The following is a 17,262-nucleotide window of genomic DNA, read 5'->3' on the forward strand; positions in this document are numbered from 1 at the left end:
AATGAGGAATCAATGTCCAAATTTATGTCACCTTTATTGAAAGAAGAGGAGGAATTTCTCGGTATGTTCAAACACTCTCCTTGCATTATTCGCTGTTTTGGAGCTTATCTCTCCTTCAAAGATGAAATCGACCTTTACAACTTATTGTTGTAACTTGGAGTATGCATCCGGAGGAAGCCTTGTCAATAGTCTTCGGAACTTTAATTCACTGCCGGATTTTGAAGTTAAAAAACAAACAAAGAATGTTCTTTTAGGGCTCAGTTGCATTCACAGCAATAGAATTATTCACTGTGACATCAAACCTGACAATATTAGACGAAACTGCCAAGATTGCTGATTTTGGACTCTCCATGACTTTTGAACAGGGCATGAATTGGTGTGTAACTGTGACAATAGATAGATCCATAAATAAAATTGATTTGTAAAAAAGTACGTCTGGGCTTGATCCCTCTTTAGAATTAGTTTTGTGGTATGTAGGCAGCGTATGACGAAGATGATCTCACATGCAGATGTATTAGTGTCAACTGTCAAGTGTGCGAGTCCAATTTCAAACTCTGTTGCAGATTCTATTGTATGGTGATCCATCTGCTACTCTTTCAATTTCAAAGTTTACCTTATGTCATTTAAATTTCAGAATTATCTTTCTGTGATCTATCTAGAAACAGGTTTCCCCCACCTCTAATCAATTTGAAATTTGTGTTAAAAAACATGATTTTCCCACGGATTTAATGTGTTTCAAGTTAATTAAAAGTTTGCCAGCATTATGAATTTCAGGTTTTCCAATCTCTTTTGTTTACCAGAATGTGTAATGCATACAATTTGTTAGTAGTAAAAGCCAGAGTGACACTATATATGATGAAGAGCTTGTTTGATTATTCACTCTCGCGGTTGACGATCCTGTTTTACCTTTGTTTAACAAACCTTTTTTCGAACTTGGTCACTCCTCCTATCACACTGTGCTCTCTCTAGCGCTTGAGTACTAGCTTTGGTTTCCCTGGCCTATCCGATAAGAGAATTTCTATTAGTTGAATGACGTTCTGGATAATTAAGCCGACCACTCAGGTTACTCTATTAAATCGAGGAATTTTGATATGCTTTCTCACAGGCATATAAAATGTACAGAGATTTTTTCCATCTGAGTTTGGAACGGATTCAGCAAGAATGGAAAATGCAATGGATCTAGCTAGAGTCACATTTGATAATGAAATGGTGGCGATTCGAAGAAAGCCATTGAAGAATCTGCCATCTAAGTTACTCAGACTCTTCACTTTTGGTGCCGCACCCGTGTCGACACGAGGGTGTGGTGTGGGTGTGCGATCCGTGTTCAATTTGGTCAACCAATTTTGGGTTTTTTGACCAAAATTGATGGGAAAGTCTGGACAGTTTTAATGATTTCAATACAAAAGTTAAGATGAAATGAAGAAAATGGAATACATTTTTATAGAAATTTCTATGTCACTCCTTTTCCTTTAATCTCCTTCCACGATTCTCATCAAGTTCTACACAAAATATCTCATAATAGGTTTTATAACTCTATTTTAAAACATTTTAATTATTTTTAGGCAAATCTTGCACCCGTATCCAACTATCCATACATGGATCCATATCCACGAATCTTAAAAGTTAGATCATGAAAAATTCGACCTTTAGATCCGCACCGTATCAGACATCCACACCCGAGTCCAAGCAACTTAGTCTACCATTCCTTTCACTTATGTATCTGCTAGTTGCTATATTTTTAAAAGAATATTAGCAAAGTCATGTTTTTTTCTTTTTTTTTTGAATTTTTTCTCTCTTCAACTGCCTGAAAAAATTGGCATATTTTATTTCATCATAGTTTATTTTAAACGTTATTGCATGTTTGGTTAAGTTTCTTAGAAATTAAAAACTATTTACGAAGGAATTAAGAAGTTTGGGTTCATCAAGTTGACTGAAAATGGATAATAAATTTGTTACTCGGAGTAACTACAATTAGAGAGTTGTGAGCAGTAGTATCAAATTTGATTTACAATATAATCTCAAAAAATTAGTCTTACTTTTTTTTTTCCATTTACAATTTTTTCTTTTTGTTTCTTATATTTTCACACTAAAATGAAATAAGAATAAGAACCTCAAATAATGATAACCAAATAGATTTTTATGGGAGATATTCAAAATTCAAATTATTCGTTGAATCAAAGAAGTGAAAAAATAATTCACATGTGAGAAGAATAAAAAATACCCGTGAACTAAAAATAAACATGAACTTCACTAGAAGGATCTAACATACCCATACATGGATTTTTTTAATAAAGAATAAATTTAAATTTTATTTAGGAAAATAAAAACGAAATTGAATTAAATTAATCCTGAAGGAATAGGAAAACACAGGAGAAGCATAGTATAGAAGGAAAAAATAGGAAACAAATCTTTTTTCTGGAGGATTTTCATCTTTTAAGAAACTGTAAGAATCCATTTAGGTATAGGAAAGGGAAACATATCATCTATAAATTACTATCTAATGTATTGTTATAATAATATACTACTAACATTCAATTCTTAATTTCCAATGGCGGGATTATTGTGGAAGAGAGGCACAACTCTTGGTCAAGGTGGATTCGGTGTTGTCTCGTTAGCTTCTACGTCTAACACACTATTTCGTGGTGTTACTCTTCCCTCTCTCATCGCCCTCAAATCATGCAACTACAGTGCTTCTCAATCGTTGAAAGAAGAAGTTGAAATCCTCCGAATGTTCAAAAATTCACCTTACATTGTTCACTGTTTCGGAGCTAATGTCTCTTTTGAAGATAACGTCAATCTTTACAACTTATTGCTCAAGTATGCTTCAGGAGGAAGCCTTGCTGATCGTCTTCAGAACTGCAATTCACTGTCGGAGTTTGAAGTTAAGAAACACACGAAGAATGTTCTTTTAGGGCTCAGTTGTATACACAATAAAGGAATCATTCACTGTGACATCAAACCTGGAAATATTCTCCTTGTAGGCGGGGACAAAACTGCCAAGATTGCTGATTTTGGGCTCTCCGTGACCTTGGAACAGGGCATGAACCAAAAACAGGGAGTTATCAGGGGAACAGAAAGGTATATGGCACCTGAATCCGTGATTAACACTGAGTATACCCCACAAGTTGATATTTGGGCTCTTGGCTGCACTGTCTATGAGCTGATTACGGGGACACCGCTGTGGGAAGACGCAGATGGTGATGATGTGTTGGACAAAATCGAGTTTGAGGAACCAAAGTTTCAGAATTCAAAGTTGTCAAATGAGGCTCAAAATTTTCTGGAAAAATGTCTTGTGAAGAATCCGAGCTCGCGTCGGACTGCAGACATGCTCTTGAACCATACTTTTCTGCAGAATTCATCCAAAGTAGCCAACACAGCAATAACAAGGAAGAAGAAAAGTGATTCACTACACAAACCAATCCAGAAGATAACATTCAAGATCGGCAATCATAAATTCTCGAGGCAATTGCTGGACCCGATGCCCCTTCTAGACAAACCAATAAAGAAGATAATATTCAAGATCGGCAATCGTAAATTCGTGAGGCAATTGACAGATCTGAAGGAAGTATAGAATGAAACTTGTGGAAGGGTACTGGGTACTGACAATAGATAGATACATAATAAAAATTGATTTGTATATATATAGATAAGTATGTATGGGCTTGATCCCTCTTTAGGATTTCTTTTGGGGGTATGTAGGCAACGTGTGACGAAGATGATCTCACGTGCAGCCCCTTATTAGTTTAATAAATTAAAAAAACTGTATAAGTGATCAACATTCTTTATAAAGAAAAGCGAGTTGTTATATCTGTGTTCCAAAGTTGAATTTGTTATTATGATTGAATTGATAGGTTAGAGTTCTATGGTTTCCTTATTAATATGATACAACCATACACAGCATTCATATGTAAAACCACCATACTTCTTGGGTGCACACTTTAATCTTTTGTACTAATCAATATTGCAGATCTAGACCATCAAAAGAGAGACAAGCTCGAGCTTATTTGCTCGATCCCTTGCAGCCATCTACTCAGCCTGTCACTATTTAGGACCTACAAATACATTGTATATATAAACTCTTGATTCATCTGCAAAAATAATTTATACACCTTTGTAAATCTTCACCATAACGAAACTCATGGAGCAGTCCACCAGTTTGTTTGGAGACGTTTTTGGGACAGAGACACCTCTATGATGAGCTTGAGTTGGAAGTTTGTTCCCAAAACCAATCATGTATGATTTTCCTCTCGGGTTTTTCCCAAGTAGATAGTCCATCTGCAATTTTGATTGAAACAGCCAAGTAAATTCAAGAGGCTTCATCAAGTGAAGAGAAGATTAATGAGTTATTAGAAAATAATGTTCAAACACTCTCCTTGCATTATTCGCTGTTTTGGAGCTAATCTCTCCTTGCATCCGGAGGAAGCCTTGTCAATCGTCTTTGGAACTTTAACTCACTGCCGGAGTTTGAAGTTAAAAACACACACAAAGAATGTTGTTTTAGGGCTCAGTTGCATTCACAGCAATGGAATTATTCACTGCGACATCAAACTTGACAATATTCAACAAAACTGCCAAGATTACTGATTTTGGGCTCTCCATGACTTTTGAACAGGGCATGAAAGAAAAAAAGGAACTGATGATCAGAGGAACAAAAAGGTATATGGCACCTGAATTTGTTTGTGTGACAATAGATAGATCCATAAAAAAAATTATTTGTAAAAAATGATTTATCCTGGCTTGTAATTGATTGTTCGATAATTGTGAGTAGAGGAATATTTTCAATTTCTTATGCTCCGTTTGTGTTAATTTTTACGCATGATTTCAGAGTTTAGAATACAAGAGTATTGACTGTTTGGCTTTTTACTGCCCTCTTTTCAGACAATATAGATGGCATAAACAGGTGACAAGTCCAAAAAGTTGTTGGGTATATAGTAAGAATTAATGTTTAAAACGTCCTTCTCGTTTTAAAAACATGAAAGTTATGGATATTAAGAGACAAGAGTAGCAATTGAATAGGTAAATTAGATAGTATAAGTTATGGGACTCCTAAGTTATGAAGGTAATATTTAAAAAAATGAAGAAGGAAAATAATAAATAAATGTAATATTTAGGTGAAATATCCACTAAAGGTGGAATTTCAAAGGACCAAAATAGATAAAGAGAACAATGTATGTATTAGTGTTAAGTGTGCTCGTTCAATTTCAAACTCTGTTGCATATTCATGATTGCTGGCGATATTCTCCCTGTAGGCACCAAAACTGTCAAGATTGCTGATTTTGGGCTATCAGGGACTTATCAGGGGAATAAAAAGGCATATGGCACCTGAATCTGTGAGGGAAACATAAGTTGTAAGATATCCGAAAACATGTTTTTGCCTCTCTATTTGAGAACCCCCTCCAAATGTCATGAGAGGTAATTAGTTATTTCAACCAACTATTATGAAGATACATACTCAAATGTCAACAAAGCATATACTTACATTATAAAGTGATTTCATTCAAAATAGAAAGGTGGTTCTCATTTATAAAAATGAATATCAGCATTACTTCATTGTAAAAGCAGAAAGGGGAACTCATTTATCAAGATTTGTAATGATTTTATATGGTTAACTATGATAATGAACAACTCGAATATTGCATTGGCCAAAAATTCCCTTGTTATTGTTTTTTGCCATCTTATACTAATTTGGTAGTTGTCGAGACAACAATGTTCAACATTCCTTCAGATATCACGGCTTCCCCCTTCAGCACATTTGTCTGTATCCAGTCTCGAGCGGTAAAATAATCCCCACAGGAAGTGCTCGTTGTTCCATCCTACAAAAACATCCACAAGGTGAGATGCATTGAAAGAGTATAAGAAAATGATAAAAGAACATAGAGATTATAAATGTACTTTGAGAATCACTGCACAAGGTTGTGGATGCAAGTATGATCAACTCAACATCATTGATAAGAGTTGTCATCACCAAATCCTTGTTGCACATGAACTCCACCAAAGCGATATATCCCTCAAATCTACATATAATGGGAAATGCAAATCAATTTCTAGTAATTAAAAACAATCCTGGGCAAGGGTGCACTTCTACTTTGCAACCCTTATCCCTTTTAAGATAGATATATAGGGTAAATCTGACCTTTTTTTCTCACTTTCGAAGAAATACAGTCCAATGTCATTTTTACCCGGACAATGATTGTCGAATAAACTTGGCCAGATATCCCCACGCGGAACTAGTTCAAGTTTAAGAGTATCGGGCAATAGTCCCAAGAACTCATACACTTTACGACTAACTCTGCAAGGAGGATGAGCCTGGAATATCCCAGGTGCAAGTTCTAGATCACCTAAGATGTCAAAACTTCCCCTAAAATGCAACAAAAAAAGACTAATTATTATAGGGAAGCGAAGTTGAGTGGTGCAAATTCTTCAAGTAAAAAAAGAATCTTCAATATATATATATATAGTCTATAAAATAATCAAATGGAAACTTCTCTGCTTTTTGACTCATAACAAAAGCATATTCGAGTTTCAAGCACACAAAAAGATCCATGAAGCAATTTATCAGACATAACAACATACAGAGAAAGTTTCACATAAAGCTAAACGTTGTTTTTCACTCTAAATCTCATTAAGTTACAGAACTGAAAAAATAGAAAACAAACAATGTATGGTTCACATATAACCTACTCAACTACAATTTCTTGTTCCCATACCTGAAAACATGAGATGGTCCATATTGCATAATACAATGACATAGAGTGGCAGCAACTTCAAGTCCTCAAGGAATTTATACATAATAGGAATCAAGTTCACTACCATCTCATTAAACATTATATATTCAGAGTATCATTATGTCATGACTCACAACTATGAATGAGCAGAACTCTTTTTCATAGCTAGACATATATTCTACAGTGCCCTATTCAATTTTTAGTGATACTAATGGCATCCCTAGGTAACCATTAATTCTATGGGCAACCTAGCAAAGATGGGTCATCCAAAAAGCTAGCATGCAAAAACAGAGATGAGCTGAATTTAAACATTTTTGGAGCTCAGTGTACCCTGTGTTAACCTATGTTAGTAATTAGTGTGCATTCATGAAGGGTACTTACTTCCAGGAAGGAACTAGAGCAGGATCACAAGGGTGTGTCATAGGTGAATTCATCATGCAACTCTCATTCACAACATCGGGAGTCCTATGCTCAAGAATGGTAGAGGCACCCGGACCTAAAAAATAGGCTACATCAAATTGAAAGCTTTACAAATATTGACAATGTAACGAAAATCATTTTGAAAGATAATATCAACATCATTGAATTTTTTTTAATTAGAGTATATGATAGAAAATGAAATTTCTAAAGAATATAGGTATAAGAAGAGGACAAATCAAACCAAGTAAATGAATACGAAATATGGTGGTGAATACTTAACCTTTAGGCTTGCTAAATTTTCGGGATTTGGCTGACACAACTCTTGAGGAGATAGTATTTATCGGTGCAAATCCATATTTCTTGATACGTGATGGCAGACCAAGTGCTTCTTCAACCGGTAGATATCTTGTTTTTCCAGTTCGTACCTCCTTTTCCCAATTAATATGTTGCCTCCGAGGAAACTTACTATGTTTCTTTGGTTGCACAGTACTCTGACAAATTTTTGTAGAGGCATGTGACTTGGGTCCCTTAAAACGCTCATTTTCTAGTCCATGCGGTGAAAACATTACCCCCTTGCGAATATCACATTCTTCACAACGCCAATCCACTGGTGCATCTTCCCAATAGCCCACAACACAATATCTTAAAGGAATAGAAAAACAAAAAAAAATAGAACAAGAAGATGACAATGTATGCATAAAAGATACACACAATATTTAAAAGAATTAAATGCCACAACATGCTAATAAAAGAATAGATTATACTAATATTTGCATTAGAACTAGTTCTACATGTATGCCTGTAGCAGGAACTGACAACCTACGTATAAACGCTACTACTAATCAGATGCTTATAGCAGGAGCTAGCAACCTACAACCTATGACTACTTAAGCTTTTATAAATAAATTACCTTTTGAAACCTAAACAAAAAAAAAGTGTATCATTTAGGTGGAACCCAATATCCAATACTATTAGCATTCGACAGTTGTGAAAAATTCCAGAAAGATTAGACAACTCGAAGAAGTCTTTACTCTCCCTAGAGGTAATATCACTTCAATATAGTCTTTTAATTCTATTCTACTTTTTATTCCTAATTAAATACCAAAAGGGGGGACAAAGTTGGTAATCTAACTAGCAATTTTATTCGAGATAAGTAGCCCCTTGTGTGAAAAGATCACTTTTTCCCTTAGAAATGGCAAGTCAACCAAAACAGAAGGGGTTTAGGATTGGGACAATGTTTACAATTTTCAAAGAACACACACACACATGCACAAGGTGATAAAGCAAGTACGAATCAGAGAGTCATGACTTTCAGCTCACCTGACTGCCATTTCATATTAAAGAGAGAGAACTTACTGGTGCACATCAACATTCTTACACTGATAGCATGTAATAATTGCTTCTTGAATACCAAAATCACCGCAAACTTCACAAATTTTTTTCTGCAGGTTCATAAGAAAAGACAAGAAATTCAGAACCAACATTACCATATGAATAGAATGAAGAATGAGGGAACAAAATGTCATCAGTTACACAAAGGTAAATCATAATAAGAAAAATCATGTTTCATCCCCTTTTTTCATTAGCTCACATGCTTACATATGTAATAAATCCACTTCTGCAACGGACACATATCCAATACATTCGAAGTATTATCCTCGACATCTTCTTGTGGACTTTAGAGCAACAAACACAACTTGTTGTAGTTAAAGCATAAATCTTGATGCACAAAATAAATCTCTCCAGACTATTTGTCCATCTTAAGCAATGTGATCATATAATCTTTATCTTTGCAGAAAAATGAAAAAGAAAAAAGCACAACCATAGTGCAATCTGCATTGATGTAAAACTATTTTCAACCTAAAATTTTAACAAATCAGTAAGGTGACTTTGGAGTAAAGCAAACATCCTTAGTACTGAAAGAGCAACACAATATCCTAATACGGGGCAAGTACAGAGTGAAAAAATTAAGGACTTGAGACAATAAAACTGCACACAAAATAATTAGGAAAAAACACCTAACAAACAATAATGTATTGATTACTATTGCTTAATGAAGATAAAATCGAAGTTATTAATAGTTATGAGACGGTGATAAATATGTCTCTTAATGATATAGAAGATATTATTATAAATAAAACTTGTACAGAATTCAACCTTTTTATAAAAGGAAACCATACTAGACAAACTTACTTTAGAGTTGAGAACTTTAGAAGTTAATATTGCCTATTCGAAGTATGTTGAATAAGTTGGTGCTAGTACAACTTATATTATTCATATTTGGATTCACCTCATCATGAAAGTACTATTTCACATGTACTTACTTCTTTTTTGTCAATTACTGCATCTCTTTTGTGATGCATGTATGGACTCTCAAGGCGGCACGAATCCTCGCTAGGCACGCTGATCATTCCATTGGCTTGTGGTGAACCCTATTTATTATTGAGGTACTTTTGCTTATGAAGTAACATTTTCTATATTTTGGGTATAGTTAGGGACTTGTATCATGTGTGATTTAGAAGTTCCATAAATATCATACTCATGTCATGTTTTATTTTGTAAAATTCTTAATGTAGCCTCGCATGGCTTTTTTATGACGGTACGTATTGTTTTTTTTATTTCAACTTTTCAGTAAATGAATTACTCAATACTTTATGAGATGCTTTGTCTTTCTCTTCTATGTACCTATCATGTTCATAAGTGGTATTAGAGAACTAGGATTTGTTGTTGTTCATATATACAATTGAGAGGCTATACATACATATAAGAAGTTATATGTTTGTTCCAATTCCTATTAAATTTCATATGTATCAAATAAGTAAGTGATGAGCAAGAAATTGAAGACTTGAGCAATGATGATACCGTCCATTGGGTAAGATTGTAAAGTGTTTGTTAGTAAGGCATGAGACTCAAGAATGAAATTGAAAGTGTAATGAGGGGCATGTTGTCAAGGAGAGGAGGCATATAATGGCTCAGTCCGCTAGTGATATTGTTCGCTTTTGGGCCTAGGCCCCCATGAATTTATAATGTGTCACTGTGGTGTCTATATATATATCCTGTGAAACTTTCTATTTGTGTAGATATTTACTTCTACTCTGATGTTCCATATTATCCTTCATTTTAAGTGTTTAACACTCTTTTATTTGTATTTTATAATCATAGTGTCTCAACCAACTTAAACAAGCTAAGTATTGAGTTTTATCCATCCTTCAAAAGATATTCAATAGAGCATTAATCTAAATTACTTTATACACCTCTTTAAGCATTTTAATAGCTAATACTCTATCAATTTGAACAATAAGGATATTTTGCAATAAATTTAATTTGATGAAACGACAATTATCATTTTTTTTATAATACACACCTTTTTCAGATATCCTTTAATTTCAACTCAAAACTAAAAAAAAACATTTTTTAAAATGCTACACAGAAGTAAAGTTTTAGCAACACTGACTCAAGTCATACGCCCCCCTCCCCCGCGGCCCCAAAAAAAATGCTATAAAAATAAAAATGACTGTAGAATCGCATAAACATTAGCTATGAAAAAATACAATCATTGGTTGTTTTACCATGTTGGGCTGATGAATGTTGTTTGATTCCTTTTGCATCGGAGAAAGAGTGTTCATTTGAGTTCCACGGCGGCACACCTGCAAATAGAGAAAAAATGTCCCAAATGGTCCTACTCAACACTCAATTTGTACGTTTTGCTATTATTTTCTACTCATGTTTACCAATTACATATGAATTTGAAATATTCAGATATCATTATTTTACCAGATTTTTTCAACTAATTAATGTTTAGTGGAGCATCAGATTTTGAAAAATAATTTGGTCAACGAAGAATTAATGTTGAAATTAAGACATAGAAAAATGTTATTGTTTTTCTTTATTTGTTAAAAGTAAAAAAATAAAATAAAATTTATTTTTGAAATATTAAACAAATATAAACAAAGTGAAAACATAATAAACTTTGGGCAATATCGTTGTGGATCTCAAAAAATAAAATAAAAGATGACTCATATTTTGGCATTTTAGCTCTAAATATGAGGAGTTTATGTATTCTATATGTTAGTATATAATTGTTGATTTATATGATTAAGAAGTCAAAGCCAAAACTTATGAGGAAAAAGTTGGGGTGTGTTTGGTATTAAGGAAAATATACTCCACAAAAAATATTTTATTAAAAATGCATATCAGTAATTGGTCATATCAATAAGTTCATGAAATGGTCCTCATATATCATCATAGTTGTCCGACTCAATAATCGTTTTTGTATCAAATTGGACACATACGATCCTCATTCATATTTCAATCTCAGACTTACGTAGTCCACATCAATATATCATATTTCAATCTTCAATCCTTCACAACTCAACTCCACAACATCACATATGAGAAAATCACTCGGTCTTTAACACATTATATTTGATCATGAATTTCAATAGATACATAGATAGAACATGTTGTTAGGGGTATAACTAGCACAAATGCATCAACAATGCATAAATACAATGCCTAACTCATATCAACACACAACATGGAAATCAAAGCTAAATCCAACAATTTAAGTAATTTTTTCTTTTACTAGTCTCTGGAAATGTGCGTTGCACGTTTTTATCTTACCACATTATAAAATTTGTACATTATTGACTTTATGTTCTTAGCTATTTATCGCATATTATTTTTATAAATACGATAGGTCTTATATATTGACTAATGTAATTATATATAGAGCTTATATTTGCGTTCAAAAAAAAAAAAAAAAAAAATATGATTTCAAACATAATTTGTTAGTCTAAAATATATTTTTTTATATACTATATATATGTTTATCTATATATACACAGACATATGTCAATATAGGAACTATTTGAAAATTTTTATTGTGTGTGAGGCACAACTAGTACTAGTTGTTCCTCATTTTCCTTTGATTTTTTTTAAATTTAAATCTTTTTGGAAAACAATTTGATTGTTCCCTTAGTTTGTTCGGATGAAAATACTTATTATTTTTTTACTTATTTGTTTTAACAGAAAATGTTTTTCAAATTATAATTTTTATTATTATATAATTAAAGGTTGTGAGCATAAATAAATTCAAGTTAATTCTTTAAATGGTCACTTATCTCTTGAAAATTGACCACTAAAATTATTTTTGTTTCTTTTCCTCCCATTTTTCATTTATTGTACTTCAAAAAAAAATTCCTTTATATTTCATGTCTTTGTAACTTCTACTTTTCGGGCCCATTTAAACATAAAAAATATTTATTTATTTATAAAATAATTTTTATTTTATTTGAAAATATATTTTTACAATGAACATTTGAAACACAACCTTTTGTTTCTGAAGGTATATTTTAAATTTGGAAATATGTTAGTATAATATGCCGTTCACCTCATTTTTTACTTTTGAAGTTTTATATAAGTATAACATGAACATTATTTTGAATAAATTTCTTTCAAAAATAAAACATAACTCTATTTTCAACTCTAACTCCAAATATTTCAAATACAATAAAAATAAAAATAAATATATATATATATATATATATATATGAATTCTATAGTCAAATGCCTAATAATAATGATCATAACCATGATTTATGTGTTGATAACATCTAAGTATTTAATGTGGAAAATACAATAATAAGTGTTTCATTTTATATTCAATTGTATTTATATTAGAGAATCATTTTACTAATTTAGTTTTATTAATTATATTTTGAAATTTAAAATTTTATCATTAATATCTTATATTATGTAGTATTTAATGATAATAAGAAATATTTTTAAAAAATATTTTTTGTTAAAATAAATAAGTAAAAAGATAAATTATTTTCATTATATAAACCGAGGGAGTAATTAAATTTGTTTCAAATTAGATTTAGAGAAAACAAAAAATGAGAAAAAGGAGGAAAGAGAAAAGTAACAAAGAGAAACAAAGGCCACCTAGGAAAATAAAGCATGGATCCCACACATCAGAATATAATATCAATAAAATAATCTCCTCATACAACTAGTACTGGTTGTGACTCATACATAATAAAAAATTTCGAAGAATTCAAGAGTACAAGCTTGTACTTCCTGGAACTTTCTGCTACAAAGTATCAAGACCTAAAGTCCTCTTTGTTGTTGCGTGATAGAACTAGCTATCTTTTAGTTTGTCATTCAACTTTTCTGAAAACAAAAGATGATAGTAAGAGGGATGTTAAAAATTAATCCACGTCAGGTGTTTATGTCAAATTCAATAAGTTACTTTAGTAGTTAAAAATTAACATGAGTTGTTAATGAAACTCAAGAAATTGATCAAAACAGGGTGTTGTTGTATCAAAACAGAAGTAGTTTCTTGGTTAACATATATATTGTAATAGTGGCAATTAAAACTGGCGGTTGTTATAACTGTCGTAATTTATCATGTATTAAAATGGCAGTTTTTAAAATTGTCATAATATGTAAAATGAAACCGCCATATTAAATCATTTAAGATTATGGCGGTTTAGTGAAAACCGTCCGTTTAACATTTGTGACAGACAGGATAAGATGGTTCGTTAAAAATGCATATTGGGGCGGTTCAAAACCGCTGTTATACACGATTAGAACCGCCGCAATTACACCGTTTTTTTTGTAGTGAATTATATGTAGACAGCGTGTGATGAAGATGATCTCAAGTGCAGCCCCTTTAAAAAAAAGTTGTATAGTTGATCAACATTCTTTATGAAGAAATTAGGGGAGTTGTTATCTATATTTTGCCACAGTAAAATGATTGCACAGCTCTCGTTTATGTTATCTATTAGTGTTAGGTGTGCTAGTTCAATTTCAAATAACTGCAAACTCTGTTGCAGATTCATTTGTATGATGATCCATTTGCTACTCTTTCAATTTCAAAGTTTGCCTTATCTCATTTAAATTTCAGAATTATCTTGAATCAATTTGAAATTTGTGTTATAAAACATGATTATCCCACTGATGTAATGAGTTTTTGATATGCGTGATTGTTGCTACCTAGTCTACATTGCAGCAGTACTCAGATTGACAATCCTGTTTTACCTTTGTTTAACAAACCTTTTTTTGAACTTAATCAGTCACTCCTCCTATCACACTGTGCTCTCTCTAGCGCTTGAGAGTACTAGCTTTGGAGTCCCTGGCCTATCCGATAAGATAATTTCTACTAGTTGAGTGACGTTTCTGAATAATTAAGCCCATCACTCTATTAGATCGAAGAATTTTGATATGCTTTCTCACAGACATATAAAATGTACAGAATTTTTTTCCATCTGAGTTTGGAACGGATCCAGCATGAATGGGAAATGCAATAGATCCAGATAGAGTCACATTTGATGATGAAATGGTGGTGATTCGAAGAAAGACATTGAAGAATCTGTCATTCCTTTCACTTATGTATATGCTAATTGCTTTGTTTTTATAAGAATATGTTATGAACCAAGTCCAACCCAATATGAATACCAAGGTCACACAAGTAGTTATTGTGCTGGAAAGAGCTATTGGGCAGAGAACAAGCAATAGGGCCAGGTTAATTTGGGATCCGGGCCGAGTAGTGGATGTGAGAATGGTTCAATCAAAAGGAGCAGCGGTCACTGATTTAGGGATGATGTCGATTGAAGAAAATGATTGTTCTCTCCTCTTCTTCTAGAATCTAAGTTTCTCATCCCCATTCTTATCTCTATCTTTAGGTACTTGTTATTTCAATATTTCCATTGTATTTCCGTAGTTTGAGTATTGCAATCACAATTCTAAAGTTGTAATTGTGTTTTAGTTCTCTACTTAATATAGTGAGGAAATCGGGTTTGTTACATTGGTGCTTTCATCGTACTCTAATGGAAGTGGTGGTTTTAGATCGATTTAGTGGCGACGCTGATCCAGAGGATTGGATTTATAGGGCGGAGCGGTACTTCACTTTCCTAGGCTTCTCTGAGGAACACTGGCTGCCTCTTCCTTCCTTCTATCTTGATGGTGAGGCCCTTGAGTGGTTCCATTGGATGTTTAGCAACAAACAATTTTTTGATTGGAATCATTTTAAGAAGAAGTTATCCCTGCGTTTTTGGAAACCAACTGATGCAAAGTGCCCTGTGGTTGATGTTCAAATTACCAGAATTCTTGCCTTGCTACAGAAGATCGAGGACAAATATTCATTTATATCTGTACAGTATCTAGTAGAAGATGCCGGGATTAGTGCTGCTACAGTCCTTAACAATGAGATTGCTTCTCCTTTGGCCGAAGAAAACTCAAGTCGTGTTGATAATGTCGAGAGTCATCCAGAATTGTTTGGCATTTCTATCGTGGAACATTCAAGTCTTGGGGACAATCTGTCTACCAGAGTTTTCACCAAAGAAGTACAGGAAACTTCTTCCGCCTCTAGATTTGTAGCTGATTTGGAAGATATTCAGCCACTCAAGTCTCTCAAAGAATTTTTTCATAGTTGCTGCCCTAAGGTAGTCGCAGAGGTGCAAACCGAGACTCCAATCAAAAGGCTTGATGAAGAATCTGTAGGCCCTGAACGCAGCGAAGTCCAAGTGTTCGATGAATGCTCCCCAAAGGAGATGTCAAAGAGGTACAATACTACTGCTACTTCGCTGGATCATAGCTCTAGTAAACATAAAGCATTTGAGACATTTGAAATATCTTCCAAAGTTTCCCTTGGAGCTTGAGACTATTAATGATCTACATCTCGATAATTTTTTTCTAAAAATTGAGGATAACATTCCACCAAGTAACATGCCTTCGAATGAAATGATGCTTGTTGTGGAGCGTGGAATATCTACTGAAGAATTCAATGCTCACAATATTTTGTGTCAATTTTCATTCAATCCTAATATGAATTCCTCTATTGTTTTTGTTCATGGAACTGTGACGAATCGTTGTGTATGGGATCCGGGAATTAGTTTCAACTTCATGGATCCAACAGGTTATACATATACAACGAATGTGGATCCATTACAGTTGTTGGGATATACTAACAAGTTTTGCTTCATTGCTTATGCTAACTTTCTGACTCAAGTGTGGGATCTCGGACAACAAAGTGTTGCTAAGTGGGATGTTGCAGATGAGATGGTAATGATGGAATCAGAAGTGCATGATATATACTCGGAGGTGAATCGTTTGTGTGATGACAGCTCTGTAAGAGTTGCGTCACGGGAGATACTTGTACCTTTGGATATTATATGTCTTCCCAAGTTATTTCAATTTCTACAATGACTATTAGCACAACTCACAGGAGGATTACAAGGTTGCATCAAGTCCATGATGAAGTTGATTGAGCATCTGTTGCGTAATTTCTCTACGCTTGAGGATATCACGATTTTCTTTGGCGCTCAGGGTGTACTAGCTAGTTATGCTACAGGTCCTACCCTTAAATTTGAGCATATTCTTGTTGGATATGGTGCTGATGAATTCATTATTTTGATAATGCATGACACTTTGGAATTGGGTGATAAAACTATTGACTTCCCTCCCAATTTTTCACTGTATGAATTCGCTGCACTACAAGCTTGTGAAAATAATCATCGGAATTTGGCTATGATTTATAGTGAGGTTGAGTTGGTTAAAGGTGCTTCAACTGCTGATGCTTATGTTGTTCACAAGTCAGTGCTCGTTGAGAGTAAAAACACTTCTATCTTGGTTAGTTGTGGAAAGTTTAAAACTATAACAAGGCTTATGTGTTACCTTTCCCATTTCGGTGGCCATAGAAGTGTTGAAGAGCGCACCGTAGCACAACAGATTCAACTTGCAGAGCTTGGAAAAGCATCTGGTGCAGCCACGAGAACCTCTCTCCTCGCAAGCTCTCGAGCCCTTCTTGTTATAATTCTGGAACATAAACATCATTATCTCTTCCTTCTCTGTGAGACACCCATGGAGGTAAACAAGAAGTGTAGATTGAGGGATCCTGAATCATTTTTCTATCTCCGGCAATCTTATTGCTATAAGATAGCATGTATTACCTCTGCGCAAAACTCTGTTAATATAAAAGAGAATGACAATTTTTTGGCTTGGCAAAAGAGAGCAGATGATTTTTTTTTAAATTGTGGCCTCTGTTATGATTCTTGGTAATATGGAATTCTCTGAAGGCAATGCAATTGTTTCCTCAATTCTGCAAGTTGACAGT

The 17,262-nt window shown here is 33.5% G+C and overlaps 2 protein-coding genes across 2 annotated transcripts; one reads left to right on the plus strand and one right to left on the minus strand.

Annotated features, from left to right (window-relative positions):
• Positions 1-2,548: 2,548 nt before the first annotated feature.
• On the plus strand, positions 2,549-3,571 carry LOC125825015 (mitogen-activated protein kinase kinase kinase 20-like). Its single transcript, XM_049504366.1, has one exon. It carries the CDS (start codon positions 2,549-2,551, stop codon positions 3,569-3,571), a length of 1,023 nt encoding a protein of 340 aa, XP_049360323.1.
• A 2,150-nt stretch (positions 3,572-5,721) lies between these two features.
• Positions 5,722-10,771, minus strand: LOC125824957 (uncharacterized). Its single transcript, XM_049504308.1, has 7 exons — positions 10,715-10,771; positions 8,502-8,587; positions 7,426-7,787; positions 7,107-7,233; positions 6,134-6,358; positions 5,893-6,014; positions 5,722-5,813 (listed from the first exon to the last, which is right to left on the minus strand). Exons 1-7 carry the CDS (start codon positions 10,769-10,771, stop codon positions 5,722-5,724), a joined length of 1,071 nt encoding a protein of 356 aa, XP_049360265.1.
• Between the last annotated feature and the right edge of the window lie 6,491 nt (positions 10,772-17,262).

The sequence above is a fragment of the Solanum verrucosum genome, unplaced genomic scaffold (assembly GCF_900185275.1).
Source record: "Solanum verrucosum unplaced genomic scaffold, falcon-dt-bn FXZP01000086.1, whole genome shotgun sequence".
NCBI classification, from domain to species: domain Eukaryota; kingdom Viridiplantae; phylum Streptophyta; class Magnoliopsida; order Solanales; family Solanaceae; genus Solanum; species Solanum verrucosum.

Bases quoted from the DNA above. Each gene is read 5' to 3' on its own strand.
- LOC125825015 (XM_049504366.1), top strand. From the start codon at position 2,549: ATGGCGGGATTATTGTGGAAGAGAGGCACAACTCTTGGTCAAGGTGGA.
- LOC125824957 (XM_049504308.1), bottom strand. From the start codon at position 10,771: ATGAACACTCTTTCTCCGATGCAAAAGGAATCAAACAACATTCATCAG. The intron at 7,788-8,501 runs GTAAGTTCTCTC...TATTCCTTTAAG, and splicing joins AAGAATGTTGATGTGCACCA to ATATTGTGTTGTGGGCTATT. The intron at 6,359-7,106 runs GTAAGTACCCTT...GTTGCATTTTAG, and splicing joins GCTCTAGTTCCTTCCTGGAA to GGGAAGTTTTGACATCTTAG.